The sequence below is a fragment of the Ailuropoda melanoleuca genome, chromosome 10 (assembly GCF_002007445.2).
Source record: "Ailuropoda melanoleuca isolate Jingjing chromosome 10, ASM200744v2, whole genome shotgun sequence".
NCBI lineage: Eukaryota > Metazoa > Chordata > Mammalia > Carnivora > Ursidae > Ailuropoda > Ailuropoda melanoleuca.
The window spans coordinates 44817693-44834380 of NC_048227.1; the positions used below are offsets into that span (position 1 = coordinate 44817693).

At 34.6% G+C, this 16688-nt stretch overlaps 1 protein-coding gene across 5 annotated transcripts in view; it reads right to left on the bottom strand.

Annotated features, from left to right (window-relative positions):
* EPHA7 (EPH receptor A7) overlaps positions 1-16688 on the bottom strand; it is a 163491-nt gene that overhangs the window by 29019 nt on the left and 117784 nt on the right. For all 5 annotated transcript variants that reach the window (XM_034670841.1, XM_011226305.3, XM_011226304.3 and 2 more), the window contains exon 6: positions 1009-1133. In XM_034670841.1, the coding sequence (XP_034526732.1) occupies positions 1009-1133 (125 nt within the window). The remainder of the gene's footprint in view (positions 1-1008; positions 1134-16688) is intronic.

Sequence of the window (16688 nt, forward strand, 5' to 3'; positions counted from 1 at the left end):
TAGTCTTAAACTGTTTTTTCTTCAAAGGGAAAAAAATGTATCTATTGCCAATGCACTGTATGCATTTAAATTATTCAATCAAGTCAATTCAGCCCCCAAGCCTGGCTCCCATTTTGAAATTCTGTCTAAATGGTTAAAATGGCTATGTATATTATAGCACTTTAGCTAACTTACTGAGGTCAATAAGTAACACTTGTATTAATAATAACATTAATATTAATTACTAATATTAATATTAGTAATAGCAATCGTTTCTGTGTTTCAAACCTTCATCAGATCTTTCTGTGAAGTGGAGCCTATATAATAATTTGTGAACAGGGTGCCCACCCCCTTCCAGATGGGTCAGAAATAAATGCACTCATATACTCAATTATATCACTATTTACTAAAATTCAGCCATTCTGAAGAGATTAAAGGGCAGCACTTGGGTTTTAGCCATCCTATTTCTCATGGAGAAAGGAGTGTGAAGAAGTGGTAGATATGATTAGTATGACATATGCAGAATAAATTTCAGGAGGAATTTAAAGGAGTGGAATATCATCATCTGATTCTGAAATTTGGAGAAACTGCATTATTTATTACGGAAAATATTTTTATTTGTCCAAATTACTAAATTATTTGAGGCCACCATCATAATTAATGAAACCACATAAATAAATCATTAAGGGCCCAAGCAGAGACCCTGAAAGAACCATTCTTCGAAACCGCTGGGGCTGCATGGCCCTGTGGTACTAAAACATCCTACATCTAATTATTATATCAAAAATTGAACAAATATACCACTAATGGAATAGTCTCCTTTGTGTAACCCAGAAATTTAATACACAGAAATCATAATTATAATGATGAACCTGAGATGCAAGAAGATGGTTATTAAAAATGGCTAAAATTAACTATGAATTTCAACATAGCTCCAAATAGTTGGCATAATGGCCAAGTTTAGACTACAGTGCAGTAGGATGACATGAGACACATCGGCTGCACATTTCAGCTGTTCTTAGCACTTACTTTCTCGTAATACTTGATTTCATATTCGGTGATGACTCCATTGGGATGCTCTGGTTCCTGCCAGGAAAGCTCGACACTCCGCTGCAGCACCCTCTCCTTCATCACTCCGCTCACTTGCGAGGGAGCTGTTTGGACAAGACATGTCAATAAACAATGAGAAAATTCACTGGATGCCTCAAATCAAATGTCACAACTGATCAGTCCCATGCTGTGCCAGTTTCATTAAGGTAAAAGAAAGCACCTTTTCATAGCTCACAATTCAGAAGCTAATGAATATTCAAACAGGACCTTATTACTGTTCATAAACCTTAATAGAAATTTAAATTAAAGTGCAAACAGCAGAAGATAGCATTGTTCAAGTTAGTGAAAAATGGAAATGATGGGGCTGAGAATGACAATTAAGCAAATGAATGCTAATTAAGGCTACAAAATATGATTTCAGATTAATCTCCAGTGATAAACTAAATCCAAATATTTACTTCACATGCAGTGGCAATACACTTTTTAAAAGAAAAAAAATAGTTTAATACCATGTAAGAAAAAAATTATATGAAAGGGCTACTTTAGTGTTCATTTAAAGGGATCACACTTTTTGAAAATGTTTTTATGTTTTAACTGTGTTGTGTGTATGTGCGTGCGTGCATGTGTATTCCCAAAGAATTCCAAGTAACCTTGGGAAAATTTTTTTACACTTCATTAGGTCAAAATGCAAGAGAACGTTAAAGCTGCCGGTACTTAAATGTGTGTGAATACACACACACACAGACTCTTGCACATGTCATTTCTGTCTACCTAACCTAGGTTTCAAGCTTTGATAGAAGCAATTCAAGCTACAATTTTGCTCTCTCTTTCTATATAGATAATAATATGCTTAGAGTCCTTTCATTCTAATTAGTGGCATATACTCTTTTTGGTAGCTAAGACTGTGGAATGTAGCAAACTAATTTGCTCTGTCTAATTTGCTTGGTGATGATTAACTAGTTGTCTTCTCTGTCTAAATGAGTAGCTGCACGGGCTTGGCTGAGTTTCAGAGGGGTCATTATGTTTCATGTATCATGCTCTATCTCATTCTGTGCAATATTTTCAGGCTGTTAATTTAATTTTCAGATGTCCAAAATTGTTAATAATCCTGCTGACAGAAAAGCAATTATATGGGGCCAAAGCTGTTTAAGCAAGCTTCTGATGTTTATCCCTTTGACTTTATTTGGTTACTTCTACTTCTTGATAATTTCTTGTATCAATGTCTAGGAAAACAGTTTTCACTTCTTTCTGGCTTGGTGATTTTGAGGGAAGGACATGGAAGATGCACGATTCCCATTTCCTCTCCGATTACTAACAGAAGCGTAACTAGGGCAGATTAAGTGGAACAACTTTCCCTTTAGGGGATGCGGCTGGAGTACTCAGCAGACTGTGTTTACAGACTAAATGCGTTTCTGATATGTTTCCAATGAAACAAATTTCTAATAAGAAATCTTATTTTTGCCATGACTTTTAAAACCTGAATCTATGTGGCGAAGAAGAATTTCTTTCTAAAGTGATTTGTCTCTCCATCCAGAACCCACTTAGCATATTTGAGCCTCCTGAGATGTTCACGAGGCTGCGTCCTCAAGCCATAGCCTGGGGAAGCAGAAACCCCAGCGAATTTTGAGGTGACATTCTACTTAGCAGATAATTTCCAGTAGTCTAATTTACTTAAAATCATTCTGAAAAAAATCTGTATTTAAACTTTAGTAAAAAATAGAATGCAGCGCAGGTAAGAATACTGCAGGAGTCAATACACTGAATTACTCAGTAAGGCCGCTGGTGTCTGATCAGAGTTAATGATAGGATGTGTGCCATTTGGAAATACGTTCACTGGAAAGAGGTGGAGAGCTAGGAGGGGCCGTCTAGGTCTCTTTCAAAAAACACACCTAGCTTAATGTGATTTTCAGTGTAAGGCAAACTATGCGACCCTTTGCTTAGTCTCTATCCTAAATAGTAAGGTGAAGAGACACCGAATTCTCCAAGGTATGGAGAAGACGTGGGGTATATGTACCTCATTTAGCTTCTGACACGTCGCAGCAAAATCTAAGTATAGAACGAGATTTGATTTCTGCAAGTTACACACTAAAATTATTATTCATTATTTCACCCTGGAAAAGAACTTTAACCAATAAAATTATGGTAATTTGGGGGTTGGGGGAAAAAGATGTCAAAAAATACATTTGTAATATATGGTATTTTGAAACCCGTATCACACCATTAACAGTGACTTTTCCCTCTTTTGTACAAGGAGTCACATCTATAAATGACTATACTCCTGATTTTCTGGATATTTCCTTTTTAAAAATGTGTCCCTCGCTGATACTATATCGAGTCACACATTTAAGAGGGTCAGAGCTAGACGTACTAGCACGTGGCCCTGGAGAACAGGCAAAATGCAAGAGAGGAAATACCTTCGTCTGTCTTATGTCCTTCAAATGCAACATTTTGGTACAGGACAATTGATAATATTTTCCCTTGAGTTTCCATTTCTCAGGCATAAGGATATATACCTTTTATAAACAAAAACATCTCTAAGGGAATTGGATTCTAACAGACTCATTATTTTCAGATAAACTTCCACATGAAAGTAAAATTGGAGTGGAAAAGGTTCTTTACTCTTAAGACATAATGATTTCTATGCTTAATATAGTTGATCTAAATTAATCTCATTGTAACAATCTCACCAATACACTCACTATTACACCAAAATACCCAATTAACTACAATCTGAAGTTAATTTTGGAAAGAAATGTGTACAACTAAATTATATACATACTTAAGACCCAATTAGGTGTTATGATATTTAAGTTATAATTTTTTTAATTAGCAAAGTGAAACAAAACCTATTGTATTTGGGATTGATGGGAAGCTAATAAAAAGTAACCAACAATAATAAATTTCCTAAACTGGAAAATATAGGAAAACAAATACCACAGAGAGGAGGTTTTAAATATAAAATTTTAATAGTGATTCCAACAAATGATTAACAGATTCATTTCTCACCTAAGTTTCTAGCAATATTCAAATATAAAAATTAATTTCAACCAAAGAAACACACGGAAGATTCTCATGACTTATCGGCGACATAAATGGAGTCTCTACAATTGACAGTGAAAGACGATCTTAGAAAATTCAGAAAAGGGTTTCTGTGGTTCAAGTGGAAAATCTCAACAGCCTAAGAACAAAGTTGATGAAGTTGATGCAAAAGGAAATCAAAAGTCTAATAACAAGCCAAAAAGGTAAAATCTGTGGTCTGCAAGTATTAGTAGAGGGCTCTCAATTTAAAAATAATCAGTAGGAATGGTGGGTTTATGTACAGACCTGAACCAATCAACATTTTACAGATTTGAGCTTCAAGCACTTGTGTGAGATTTTTTATCTTAATCAATTTCTAATTAAAATCCAAGTATAGCAGATATATTTAAATTAGAAGCTGGAAAATATTAATAAGTTTTCATTTTTTCCCACTAAAATATTAAATTTACCTACAGGTAGGGAAAAAGTTCCCAGCATGAAGTGGAGGAAAAAGACAATTTAAAAACATTGTATAGTAGGTGAATGAGATGTCCTCTAAAGATGTCCATACTCTTCTGGAACATGTGAATATGCAACATTACATGGCAAAAGGGACACTGAAGATGTAATTAAGATTATAGACTTTACAATAAAGAAATTATCCTGGATCTTTGCCAGTGGGCCCAGTCTAATCACATCAGCCCTTAGGAGCAGAGAAATTTCTCCAGCCAGGGCCAGAGAGATACTACAGAAGGAGGGGCCAGTGAGATCTGAAACATGAGAGGAAATCAACCTGCCATTGCTGGAGGGGCCACATGAGATACGTGAGAAAATACAGGGGGTAGCTTTTAGGATCAAAGACTGGCCCTCATTGACAGAGGAAGGGAAATGGAGGCCACAATTCTACCAGTACAAAACCCCCAAATTCTGACAAAAACATGAATGAACTTGGACATGTTTCCCCAGAGCCTCCAGATGAGAGGCCAGCTCCGCGGTACCCAGACTTTTGACCCATAGAACTAGAAGATAATAAATGGGTGTTGCTTTAAGGTTTCTGTGGTAGTTTGTTTGTTTGTTTGTTTTAATGGTAGCAAATACACATAGTAATAAAAAAAAACCTAGTAAAATACTAATACACATAGTAAAAAAAAAATTCCAGACTTACTGGAATTTTAATGAAGTCTATGAAAAAAGGTTAGTGATAGCATTGTTTAATAATGTGATCTGTCAGACTCTATGCTGAAATAGCATGGAGTCAAGGAATTTTGATCTTAATTAGGACTCAAAATGCAATGTCTTTTTTTTTTTTTAAAGATTTTATTTATTTATTTGACAGAGATAGAGACAGCCAGCAAGAGAGGGAACACAAGCAGGGGGAGTGGGAGAGGAAGAAGCAGGCTCCTAGCAGAGGAGCCTGATGTGGGGCTCAATCCCATACCTGAGCTGAAGGCAGACGCTTAACCGCTGTGCCACCCAGGCGCCCCCAAAATGCAATGTCTTATAGGAAAAAAATCTCCAATATACATTTGAAAGAAAGATTTTTGTGTGTGTGTAATAGAACTTCAATGAAGTTCATGAATTTGATTTTGGATTTAAAAAGTAATTATTTATACTACTCATTATTTTTACTACAGTTAAGTGTTCTGACTTAATTTCAATAAAGAATGGTGAGTGAAAAATAATATTTTTATTTTTAAACAACACAACGAGGTAAGATGGGTCAACAAGCATGAAATGACTTTTTACCATGCATCTCAAGTTGTTAAATCTATTGACGGTTGTTAGATTTCCATTAGGTAAATACAAAAAGTGAAAATGAAGACATTTTTAGAACACGGTCAAAGGCAAATCTGACAATAGTAGAATAATAGTCTTTACTTAATGCTTTATTTGCTATCCAGTATGGAATTTATTTTTTTTAAAGATTTTATTTATTTGACAGTGAGAGAGAGAGAGAGCACACAAGCAGAGGGACTGGCGGGCAGAGGGAGAGGGAGAAGCAGGCTCCCCCTGAACAGCGAGCCCGACACGGAGTTCGATCCCAGGACCCTGGGATCATGACCTGGGCAGAAGGCAGACACTCAACCAATGGAGCCACACAGGTGCCCCTGGAATTCATTTTAAACAATCCTTCGAAATAACAAATATGTGTACTCTTAGGAGCTTAGCATTTTATACCGCAACTTTTAGCTTTCTTACTCTTCCCCACAGATGTTTCATTTTTACACTACAGGAAAACTGTATAAAAATATATAGAAATTTACTTTAAGAACAAACACTAGGTCGTAAGTAGACAGGATCTATCATGTAACATTATCAACTCCATTTTTAGAGTATGTTAGAATAGATAAAAATTCTAACATGTGGCTCAGTCGGTTAAGCATCCACATCCTGGTTTGGGCTCAGGTCATGATCTCAGGGTCCTGAGATTGAGTGCCCCTGTGGGGCTCCACACTCAGCAGGGTGTCCACTTGACAATGCTCTCCCTCTGCCCCTCCCCCCACTTGTGTGTGCGCGCTCTCTCTATAAATAAATTAATCTTTAAAAAAATTCTAACATGACTTCACTAAACTTCAACTTCCTGGCTGTGAAAAAAACAGGGTCACTAATAATATTATGAGCAATAAATATAAAATTTTATATGAAAGAAAAAGCATAGGGAATAAGGGCAACTGAGTCTGCAGCAATTATGAACAATCCATTTGCAATAGATGTCTGTCAAATTATTTTTGGATGGATAGAAGCATGATCTGTGGCTAAAACAGACAAGTCTCATTCTGTAAGTAGCTGAAAAAAATCAGTGGAAGATGAATTGATCTTTTTCAAAATTAAATTACATACTTTGCATTGCTACCTACTTAACACACCAATTAGGATGATGATGTTTTACTCAAAATGTAAGATATACAATATAATTAATAAGATTATCACAGAATGGATTTCTAAATAAATTCAAAAACAATTATTAAAAAGACAACTTCAGAAAGAGCTAAAAATAAGATCTGAAAGTCCTCTGAAAAAGTGAATATGATGTCGAACTAACAGTGCAGGAAAAGAAAGCATCCTGGGTTGGAATCCAAGTCAAGTATATATGTAAGTCATGTCAATACATTTCCAGTAGAGTGCTAAAATACATAACTGCAACAGCAAAAGTCACTTCTCCGCTCTTTGAACAACTAAGAATGTCCTTGTTCTTTAAAGCAATAGTCACAGCATCTTTGTAAAAATGATTTGACAAAACATTTTGCTGAGAATAAAATTTTCTTCTCTGTTATCATCAGATGATTAACAACCAATTGTTTGCACGTTTAATTAATTACCATAGGAGTTAGCACTTCCTGGCGAAATCTCTATGTAAAAATGACTTAAGGGCAAGGAGGTAAGGGTTGTGGAGAAAGACACTGTGGCTATTGGTCCTACATGTATTGGGATTCCTGCTAACTTCAAAATGTTAATTGATGAGGGGTTAATTTGTAACGTTCATATAATTACAATGTAATTATAATTCTCCATGTAAATAAAATGAAATATTATAAACAGGAGGTATAAAATAGGCAGCTTCCCAGAACTAGCTGTAGTATTCATGCCAGTCATACCTACAAAGGAGTAACTAAATGATCACCTAATACAACAATTCAGAGAGGTTAAGGGACCCTTGATATTAAGTCATACATGTTACCAAGAGGTAATGCTACTTTTTACTATAAGATCTTCTTCAACTTATGATGGGGTTATGCCCAGATAAACCCATCTAAGTTGAAAATATTGTAAGTTGAAAATGCATTAAATACATCTAACCTACCAAACATCATAGCTTAGCCTAGCCGACCTCAAACATGCTCAGAACACTTAGATTAGCCTACACCTGAGCAAAATCATCTAACATAAAGCTTATTCTATAAGAAAGTATTGAGGATCTCATGTAATTTATTTAATATTGTACTGAAAGTGAAAAACAGAATGGTTGTAAGCGTATCAGTTGTTCACCCCTCTGATCGTACGGCTGAAAGGGAGCTGCAGCTGAGGGCTGCTGAACAGCATCACAAGAGAGGATCACACCCCATATCACCAGCCCAGGAAAAGATCAAAATTCAGAATTCGAAGTACAGTTTCTAGTAAATGTGTATCACTTTGGCACCCTTGTAAAGTTAAAAAATCCTAAGTCCAAAAATTGTAAGTCCAATCATTGTAAATTGGGGACCACCTTAGTTCAGTTCTATTTAATATGTATGTGTTTGGCATTTATTACATGCAGGACACTCTGGCATTTCTATAAATCCTTACAGTTTGCAATATTCATATATATGATCTTCTTCATATAATAATACATATGTATACGATCGTCTTCCTTCCATACTACAGCCCTGTGAAATAGGTACTGTTCCATTTTATTGGTGAAGAAGCTGAGGGTTACAGAAATTAAGTGGCATTTGCTCAGGGCCAGATTTTAGATTGAATCCCATGTTTTTAAGTTATACTTCCCATCTGTTTTCAGCTACAGCATGATAATTCCAGGTGAGAGCAGACACTAGAAGGAGGAAAGCTGAGCAGTCATTCATTCATTTAACATTTGTTGAGAATACATGATGGGTCATAATGACGAAGAGACCCTGAGGGATCTGCTCAACAGGCAATTGTCTAGAGCCTGAAGATACCAGAAGAGGTCAAAATGAGTAGAGATTTTTTTTAATTACTTTTTTTTAAAGGTCAAAGTCACGTATATGCTACAAAATTCAAAAGGTGTAATACTCCCTCCTTGTCTGTCCCACATCACAAAGCTACCCGTCTCTAAAGCAACCACTCTGAGCAGTTTCTTTGAAATCTTTCCAGAAATAGTCTAGGTGTGTACAAGTATATGTATTTTTTACATGAATGGCATTATTCTCATAGCACAGTTCAAAACCTTGATGTTTTCACTTACACTTCATTTAAAAAATTGCATTATTGAACATATGCAGATCTGCACAGCTCTTTCATCAGCTGTGTTTATGCCATTATACAGACGCAGTATGATATATTTGACCAGGCCTTTAGCAATAAGCATGGGCCTTTCCCATCTGCTTCTCTTGTATATTGTGCTGCAATGAAACTGCTGGTAAACCAGTATTTAATATGAACCCTCTAAGGAGAATAAAATATTTCAGAGCAGTCTAATGCTCGCCGGTGGAAAAAAGGTGGGTGAGGTTATATGGACTGAGTAGGCAAAATGTGGGCATTGTTAAAACTCATTTAGAGTCATAGTTTCATAAAAGGAAATGTGTTAAGTAAATTTATTATCACTTAAATGTTTAAGACTGTACCACTCTTAAGTGCGGACTGACTACTGCAAGTGCAGCTGCAAGTCGGTGGCCTATGAGGAGGTGAGGAAATTTGTGTCAAGTGCACATCTATGGCAGAAAGCACGTTTCTGTTATCGCTTGGCTGACATCTTCTTAGCAAAACTTCTTGATGAAAGAAGCATTTCTTTTTCTTTGTAGGCTCCTTGATGATTTTCTTTCTGGGGTAAACTACTTATCATGTATTAGTGTTCTGAGCAGCAGTGTCTTTTAAAAGTATTCTAGCGTTAGTCTTAAGTATCCTTCACTGTTACACTAAAATGCCCAGAAGGTAAGATCACTTTAACAACGCTGTTATTGATTTCTGACGAGAGTTTCATTCATTTATCAATTCAACTTAAAATTTTCATGACTGAATATAGTATAAACAAAGAGTTGAATGGACCGCAAAGATGATGAGGCCAAAGTTCTCACTTTCAAGGAGATTTAAACGTAGAAAACAAGTTAAAATGTGAATACGCACATTTTGAATGCACAAGTAAATACAATAGATGAGATGTGAACCGAGTGCCGGTAAATTCTTGGGAGGCAGTTAAGAGCAAACCACACAAAAACTTCCCCTGTCTCAAAAAAAAAAAAAAATCATTTCTAATTCAGTGTTTGGTATAACTACATATTTAAACTAATTATCAGGAATGTTACCATCAAGTCTACAATCCGCAAGAGATAACTTTATATCAACTAAATAACAACAGAGCCAGATTCAAGACTGAGCCCATGATTTCTCTCTAGTGGCCTCCACCAATAAGTCACAACTTATTGAATCATTCCTCCTCTGCTTCAGCTAATAAATACAGAATTATTACTTTTTCCCTAAAATAATATTTCCCTGTTGACAGTAGTACACGATGTAACATTTAGTGATTTTGTAGTTTTTGAAAATTTCCCCTGCTACTCTGATGTTCCTTGAAGGCAGGAAACTTAGAGAAGCAATAGAGTGTAGGAGTGAGGGGCATGGCCCCCGTGAGCTAGTCTACTGGATTTGTTCATGGGTTCCATTGTTTATTTGCAAATTGTGCAACCTCGAGCAAGGTACTGAACTTCTCTGTGCCTCAGCTTACTCAGCTTCAAAATAGCTATAATTAGATCGCATACTTCATAAAAAGAATTGTTCTAGAAAATTCATATATAAATACATAGTCGGAGTCAGGCATCAATATTTTCAAAGGCTTTTCAGATGAAGCTAATGTACAGCTAAGTTTGAGAACAATTCCTTTGCAGCTTTGGCAGGAACATAAATTGTCACTTCAAGGTGGGGTTCCAGTGCTCTCCCTAATAAATGCTGACAACAGTTACCTTTTTAAATATTATATTGAGAATTTTTATTCAACCTCTAAAATTTAGAAATGACCAATTTCCATAATTTATGCTATTTTATATGTACCAGCTGGACAGAAAGACATTAATGTTAAGTCATTTAGAAGGAATGTATCCTTGTAAAAAATGAAATAACTACCAAAACAGGAAGGAGACCAACAACGTGCATCTTTTTCAAAATATTGTAATATATATTGAATTGAGAGCAAAGTAAAGATGAAGCAAACCTCTTCTCCATTTTGGGTGGTAAGAAAGCAAATATTTTGAAGGATAGATTTTAAAAACCATCGTCACATGTGGTTATCTGGTTCTATCTCTAATTTTCCATGAAGCAATAGATAGCTAAAGACTGTTATTTATAACGCCAACAATGTGACTATGGCCCACAAGTAGACATTTTAATAATGAAAATGAATGCTTAAATAGAATAAGAGATGTGTGCATGTATAAATATAAATATGTATATTTAAATATAAATATATAATTTAAATATAAAATATAAATATGTATATAAACATACATACACACACATTTGTTAATGACCAAAACCTCCCTTATATGTCATCAAAGTAAAATTTTCAAGTTGTGTACATTTTCTTTGGTCCTGGAACCTGTTTTATTATAAATGAAGAAAGAATGGTGTTGTATTTCAATCACAACAATATTGTAATAACAGTTGACAATTTTTGAAATGTTAATTTAGTCCAAATGTTTATGTTATGAATATCTTTAATTAATATTCATAGCTATCTAAATTCTTTATAACATGAATATTCTATTAATTGATTTTAAATAAAGACTGTCTAAATTATTTTGTATTTGATATTTGTATTTGACTATCTATATGGCCTTACAACATGTACATGACTGTAATCCCTTATTTAGATAAGTTTAATGTATATATTATTATATATATATCATGAAATCACATGAATATTCTTAAATTATGTAATAATATATACTAATATTTTATATAAATTTACATAGGTGTAAATTTGTGGCTAAGCAAGCTCATTAGTTCTTTTCCTAAATATCTACACAATGTTTAAAATATTGCTCAGCATATTATAACATTATTCTGGAAATCCACAGATTTGGTTTATTTTTCAAGAGCAGTAAAGCATGTATTTAAAACATGTAGGTTGTTTACTAAAAGGAACATTGTCCATAAGAAGAATATTAAAGAAAGAGGAGACATGAGTTTTGCCTTAAAGCAGTGTGTTCGTTATACACTTTCAGAAAAAAATCATATTTTCCATTAGAATAAAACTTGCTTTACTGCCACTGTGTGCTTACTATATGACTCCACTGCACTTAGAGCTTTCAAATCCTTTTCTAGGATACCACTACTTTTCATTATTGTAAATGATGATAGCATTATTTGTCATTATTGTAAAATCAATATAATGTATTGCTACCAAAATTTTAAAAAAATTAATGAAAGGGAATAACAATTGAGTGTTCACATATGATGATAGTTTCATAAAAATGTTTGACATGCTAGTGTTCACATGTATGTATGAATGTACCAAAGTAAAGATATACAGTATGCCTCTGTGAATTATATTAATAAATATATTAAACTTATTTTGAAAGCCACTTCCACATATGATACATAAGTGAGGGTAAATCCACTTGTAGAATGATACACATGTGTTTAAAGTCATACAATACAAAACCTAAGGCAGCAAATATAAGATTGACAGTTATGTATTATACCATTCGTTTACTCTATCTCAAAGTTCTTGATAATGATTGAAGAGAATGATCAATTCCATTATATTCTGGCTGCTATCAATATCATACTTTTCTACTTTTTTTCTTTTTTTTCTCTCTCTCTCCTCTGTATCTTCCACTCTGGTATGAATTGTTTTTTACTCTATTTTTCTCTAGGCCTAAAACTCATATGTATCCAAACCATCCTACTTTCTAAAATATTACCTAACAATTTTATTTTTTGCAGAAATTGTTCCTCATTTGCAGTTTTGTTCATTTTATTTTATTTTTTTTTACTTTTTTCCCCTAAATCATCACTCTGGTGGTGTTACATTAATTTTGATTTTAATTTTAATCCCATTCTATTATAAGTTGAATTATTCAAGAAGGAGAAGAAAGAAGGGAAGGGAAAAGAAGGAAGAAGCTTGGAATAAGGAATAGGAGAAGAAAAGGAATAAAACCTAAAGGATCTCAAAACTCACTAAAATTACTTCATTTAAAATGTGTAAGTGCAAAATGTTATCATCTCAATTTCCCTAGGTATTTTGGATATATTTTCTCTCCAACGTGCATAAATGTAACAAATTCATATTGCTTAATAATAAGTTCTCAATACCAGTTATGATTTATTGGTTGACTTAAAGAATTTACTATAAGCAAAGCACTTCATTTAATAGAGTCTGCTAAATACATTTCAACTAGCATTGCAGCTTGTATTTTAAAGTTGCTGTTTCACAGCATATCAGCTACTGCCTAGGAAGTTAGGTATAAAGGAAAACTTCATTAACTTCCCTAAACCTGTATGATGTCAATGGTGCAATGTGGCAATAGTTTACTAAATAATATTTTAGTTTCAAGGGAAAATTAATGCAGTTTATTATAGTGGCCAATTAATACCCAAGGAGTCACTTTCATGCACTGGGAAAATCTAGCTTGTAATGAATAGTTCTATACAGGGAGAGTTACCAATTCATGAATGTTTGGTTCCAAAAGTTAATTTGAGGTTTAGCTGTTTGTAACTTGGACTTCATTTCTCACAGAAATAATATTATACATAGCATTTTGATTGCCAGGTTAGCACGCAAACACATTTGATCCGAAATATTGTAAGCTGGTTCAGAAAAGGAGTTAAACAATCCTGTTTTAATATTAGGAATTAGTACTAAACAGAAAAAAACATACAATGAACAAAATGTGTTTGTTATTACTACTGAACAAGGTGCTCAATACATGAATTAAGATCTTCCCAAATCCTCCTAAAATTCTGATGTCTCTTAGCCAGAGATAGACTGATCATCTTTTGCTTGCCTTCTGCTTCTCTCCTCCTCTTGCCACATAAGTAGTTTTTCCTCTATTCCTATACAGTATCTAGCCACCAAGAAATAACCATGTCAGTAACTAACTGGAACATAAATACAATTAAGAAAACGTCTTCACTTTCACCCTTAATAGAGCCGTGGTCAGTGGCCATGAGCCAAATCTGGCTAGCCAGCTGTTTTTACAAATAAATCATTGGAACATAGCTGTATCTATCTGTTTATACATTGTACCTGGCTGCTCTTCTGCTAAAATATCAAAGATGAGGAATTGCAACAGAGAAAATAGACCTGGAAAATGTAAAATACTTATTATCTACCTAGTACTTTTCAGAAAAAGTTTGTGTACCCCTAACTTGGAGTCTGTTTGGCTGCAAGTAGGAAAAAACAAATAAACAGCGCTTTAAGGTTTTTGTTTTTGTTTTCCTCCTGGAAAAAAAAAATGTATTCTGGAGATGGGCATTTGCTATATTTAGTTCAGTGGCTCCAGGATTTAAAGATGATACTTGTGGTCTTTCCCTCATGGCTGCAAAACGCTGCTGTTGCTGCTACGACAGCTCTCACATCCACGTTGCTGGCACACAGTAAAAAGGCAACGTAGAACGCTCAGGATCTAAATAAGGAGAGCCAACTTTTCCAGCAAGCTCTAGCAATCTTCTGTTTACATCTCATTCATCTCATTCCCTAGACTGGAAATGGAATTTTAAAATTTAAGCTGGGTGTCCTGCTGCCCTAAATAATAATAATAATAATAATAAAAAAGAAAGAAGTTGACACTTAGAAGAAACTAGTAGTGTCTGTCACCCTCATCTTCCCAGTAGCAGAGGAGAGGGAGATTATTCCCTGATTCCCAGCCCTCCCCCAACCTTCTCAATGAATGTCTCTTCTGACTATAGAACAGTAAGGACCAAGGGAAGTCATTCAGATTCCTAAACGAAGGCACAGGTCATGTAAGGTTATGTAAAAAGTAAGGATATGTAAACTAGGACTTGGTGAGATATTTATGACACTACTCAGTCTTTATCTGCCACGTTTAAGATGAGGTGGGAAAAAGTATCTTCCCTGTTTGGCTACATCAGGGAGTGATTTTCAGGTAAGGTTTTTCCCAGTAGACCAGAAAGTTGTAGGAAACACGAGCAGAGCAACAGCAGGTCTGAAAAGGTTATATCAGGTGATTTAAACATTGACTAGACAGCATGAATATTTATGTTAACTAACATAAATATAGAGATTTTTATAAGAACATCTTTCAGTGACATTATTTCATTTAACCATTTTATACTTGAGAAATTCCTATGTGAAAAAGAGGGTTTCACATTGATTCACAGTACTAGCAAGAAACGCTCCACCATCCATATTTTAGGCAATTACTATATGCAAATAAATGGATAAATTTATTATGCTACAAATGACCCATTCTTTTTTATATAACCAATCTCTTCCTCTCCATTAGATTTTTCCAAACAGATTTTACATCAACTCAACTTTCTCCCAAGAAAATAAAATTATTTCTCAAGCCTATGTTCCCTCCATCCACTAAGGAGTCTCTCTTCTTCCCATTACACACAAATATGTTTAAAAAAAAAAAAGTTGTCTAGGTTCTTTTTCTCCATTTCTTCAGCTTCCATTCAAGTTCCAACCTTCTCCAGTCTGGTTTCAGTCCACCTCATTCAATCCAGTGAGCTGTCAATAAGGCCACCAACGCCCTCATCTAACCACACTAAAGTACTGTTCTTAGTCCTCATCTTTCATGGATTCTTGGTAACGTTAACATTGCTAATATTTCTCTCCTTTTCTCCATGGCTTCCATGACATACTTGTCTAGGTTTTCTGTGTGGCTAATTCTTTTATTTGTCCTTTGCAAGGCCCTTCTCCTCAAAAAAAGTCCAATTTCCTCAAGGTTGCATAAAATGAAGCTCACTTCCATTAGTCATTAAAGAAATGCAAATTAAAACCACATTAAGATATCACTTAATACCCATGAGAATGGCTACAATCAAAAGACAGATGATAACAAGTGTTTGCCAAGGATGTGCAAAAAGGAACTCTTATACATTGTTAGTGGAAATGTGAAATGGAGGAGCTACTTTGGAAAAGCAGTTTGGTAATTTTTAAAGAGTTAAATATAAAGCTACCATATGACCCAGTAATTCCACTCTTAGTTGTCTACCCAGGAGAAAACATAGGTCTACAGGAATTCTTAAACCTGGCTGTCCACAAAGCATTATTATTTAGCAAAAAAAAAANTTTTTTAAAAAAAAAAAAAAAAAAAAAAAAAAAAAAAAAATGGAAGCTACCTAAAGGTCCATCAACTGATGAACAGATAAAACAGAATACATACAAGGAAACGGTATTAATCTGTAAAAATGAATTGACCTGCCAAATGGGACAACAGGATGAACCTCAAAAAACATGCTAATGAAAAATTCCAGATGCATAAGACCCACATTGTATGACTCTATCACATGAAATGTTTAGAAAGATGCTCCTGTATAGACACAAAATAGATTAGCATTTGGCTAGGTCTACGGGGTAGGAATGGAGAGGGACTATAAACAGGCATGGTGGCTCCTACTGGGGAAACAGAAATGTTTTAATACTGGATTATGGTGATAGCTACACAACTCTGTAAATTTACTTAAAATCACTGAATTATAGACTTGAAGTATGTGAATTTTATTGTATGCAAATTGTATCTAATGAAAGCTGTTAAGAATTGGCCCTTCATGACTTCTAGAATAAGAACAAAATTCTTAACAGGACTTACTCTCCATCTTTCTTTCCGGCCTCACCATGTTTAATCGCCCCTCCTTCTCTATATCTGGTACTCCATTTTATTCCTCAGCTGTGTCAAACTCCTTCTTGCACTGAGTTAAAACATCATTCTGGCTGTTCCTCTTAGAGTATCTTTCCCAACTTCTTTTTTCCTCTCTGCTACAATCCAATCTATTATGAA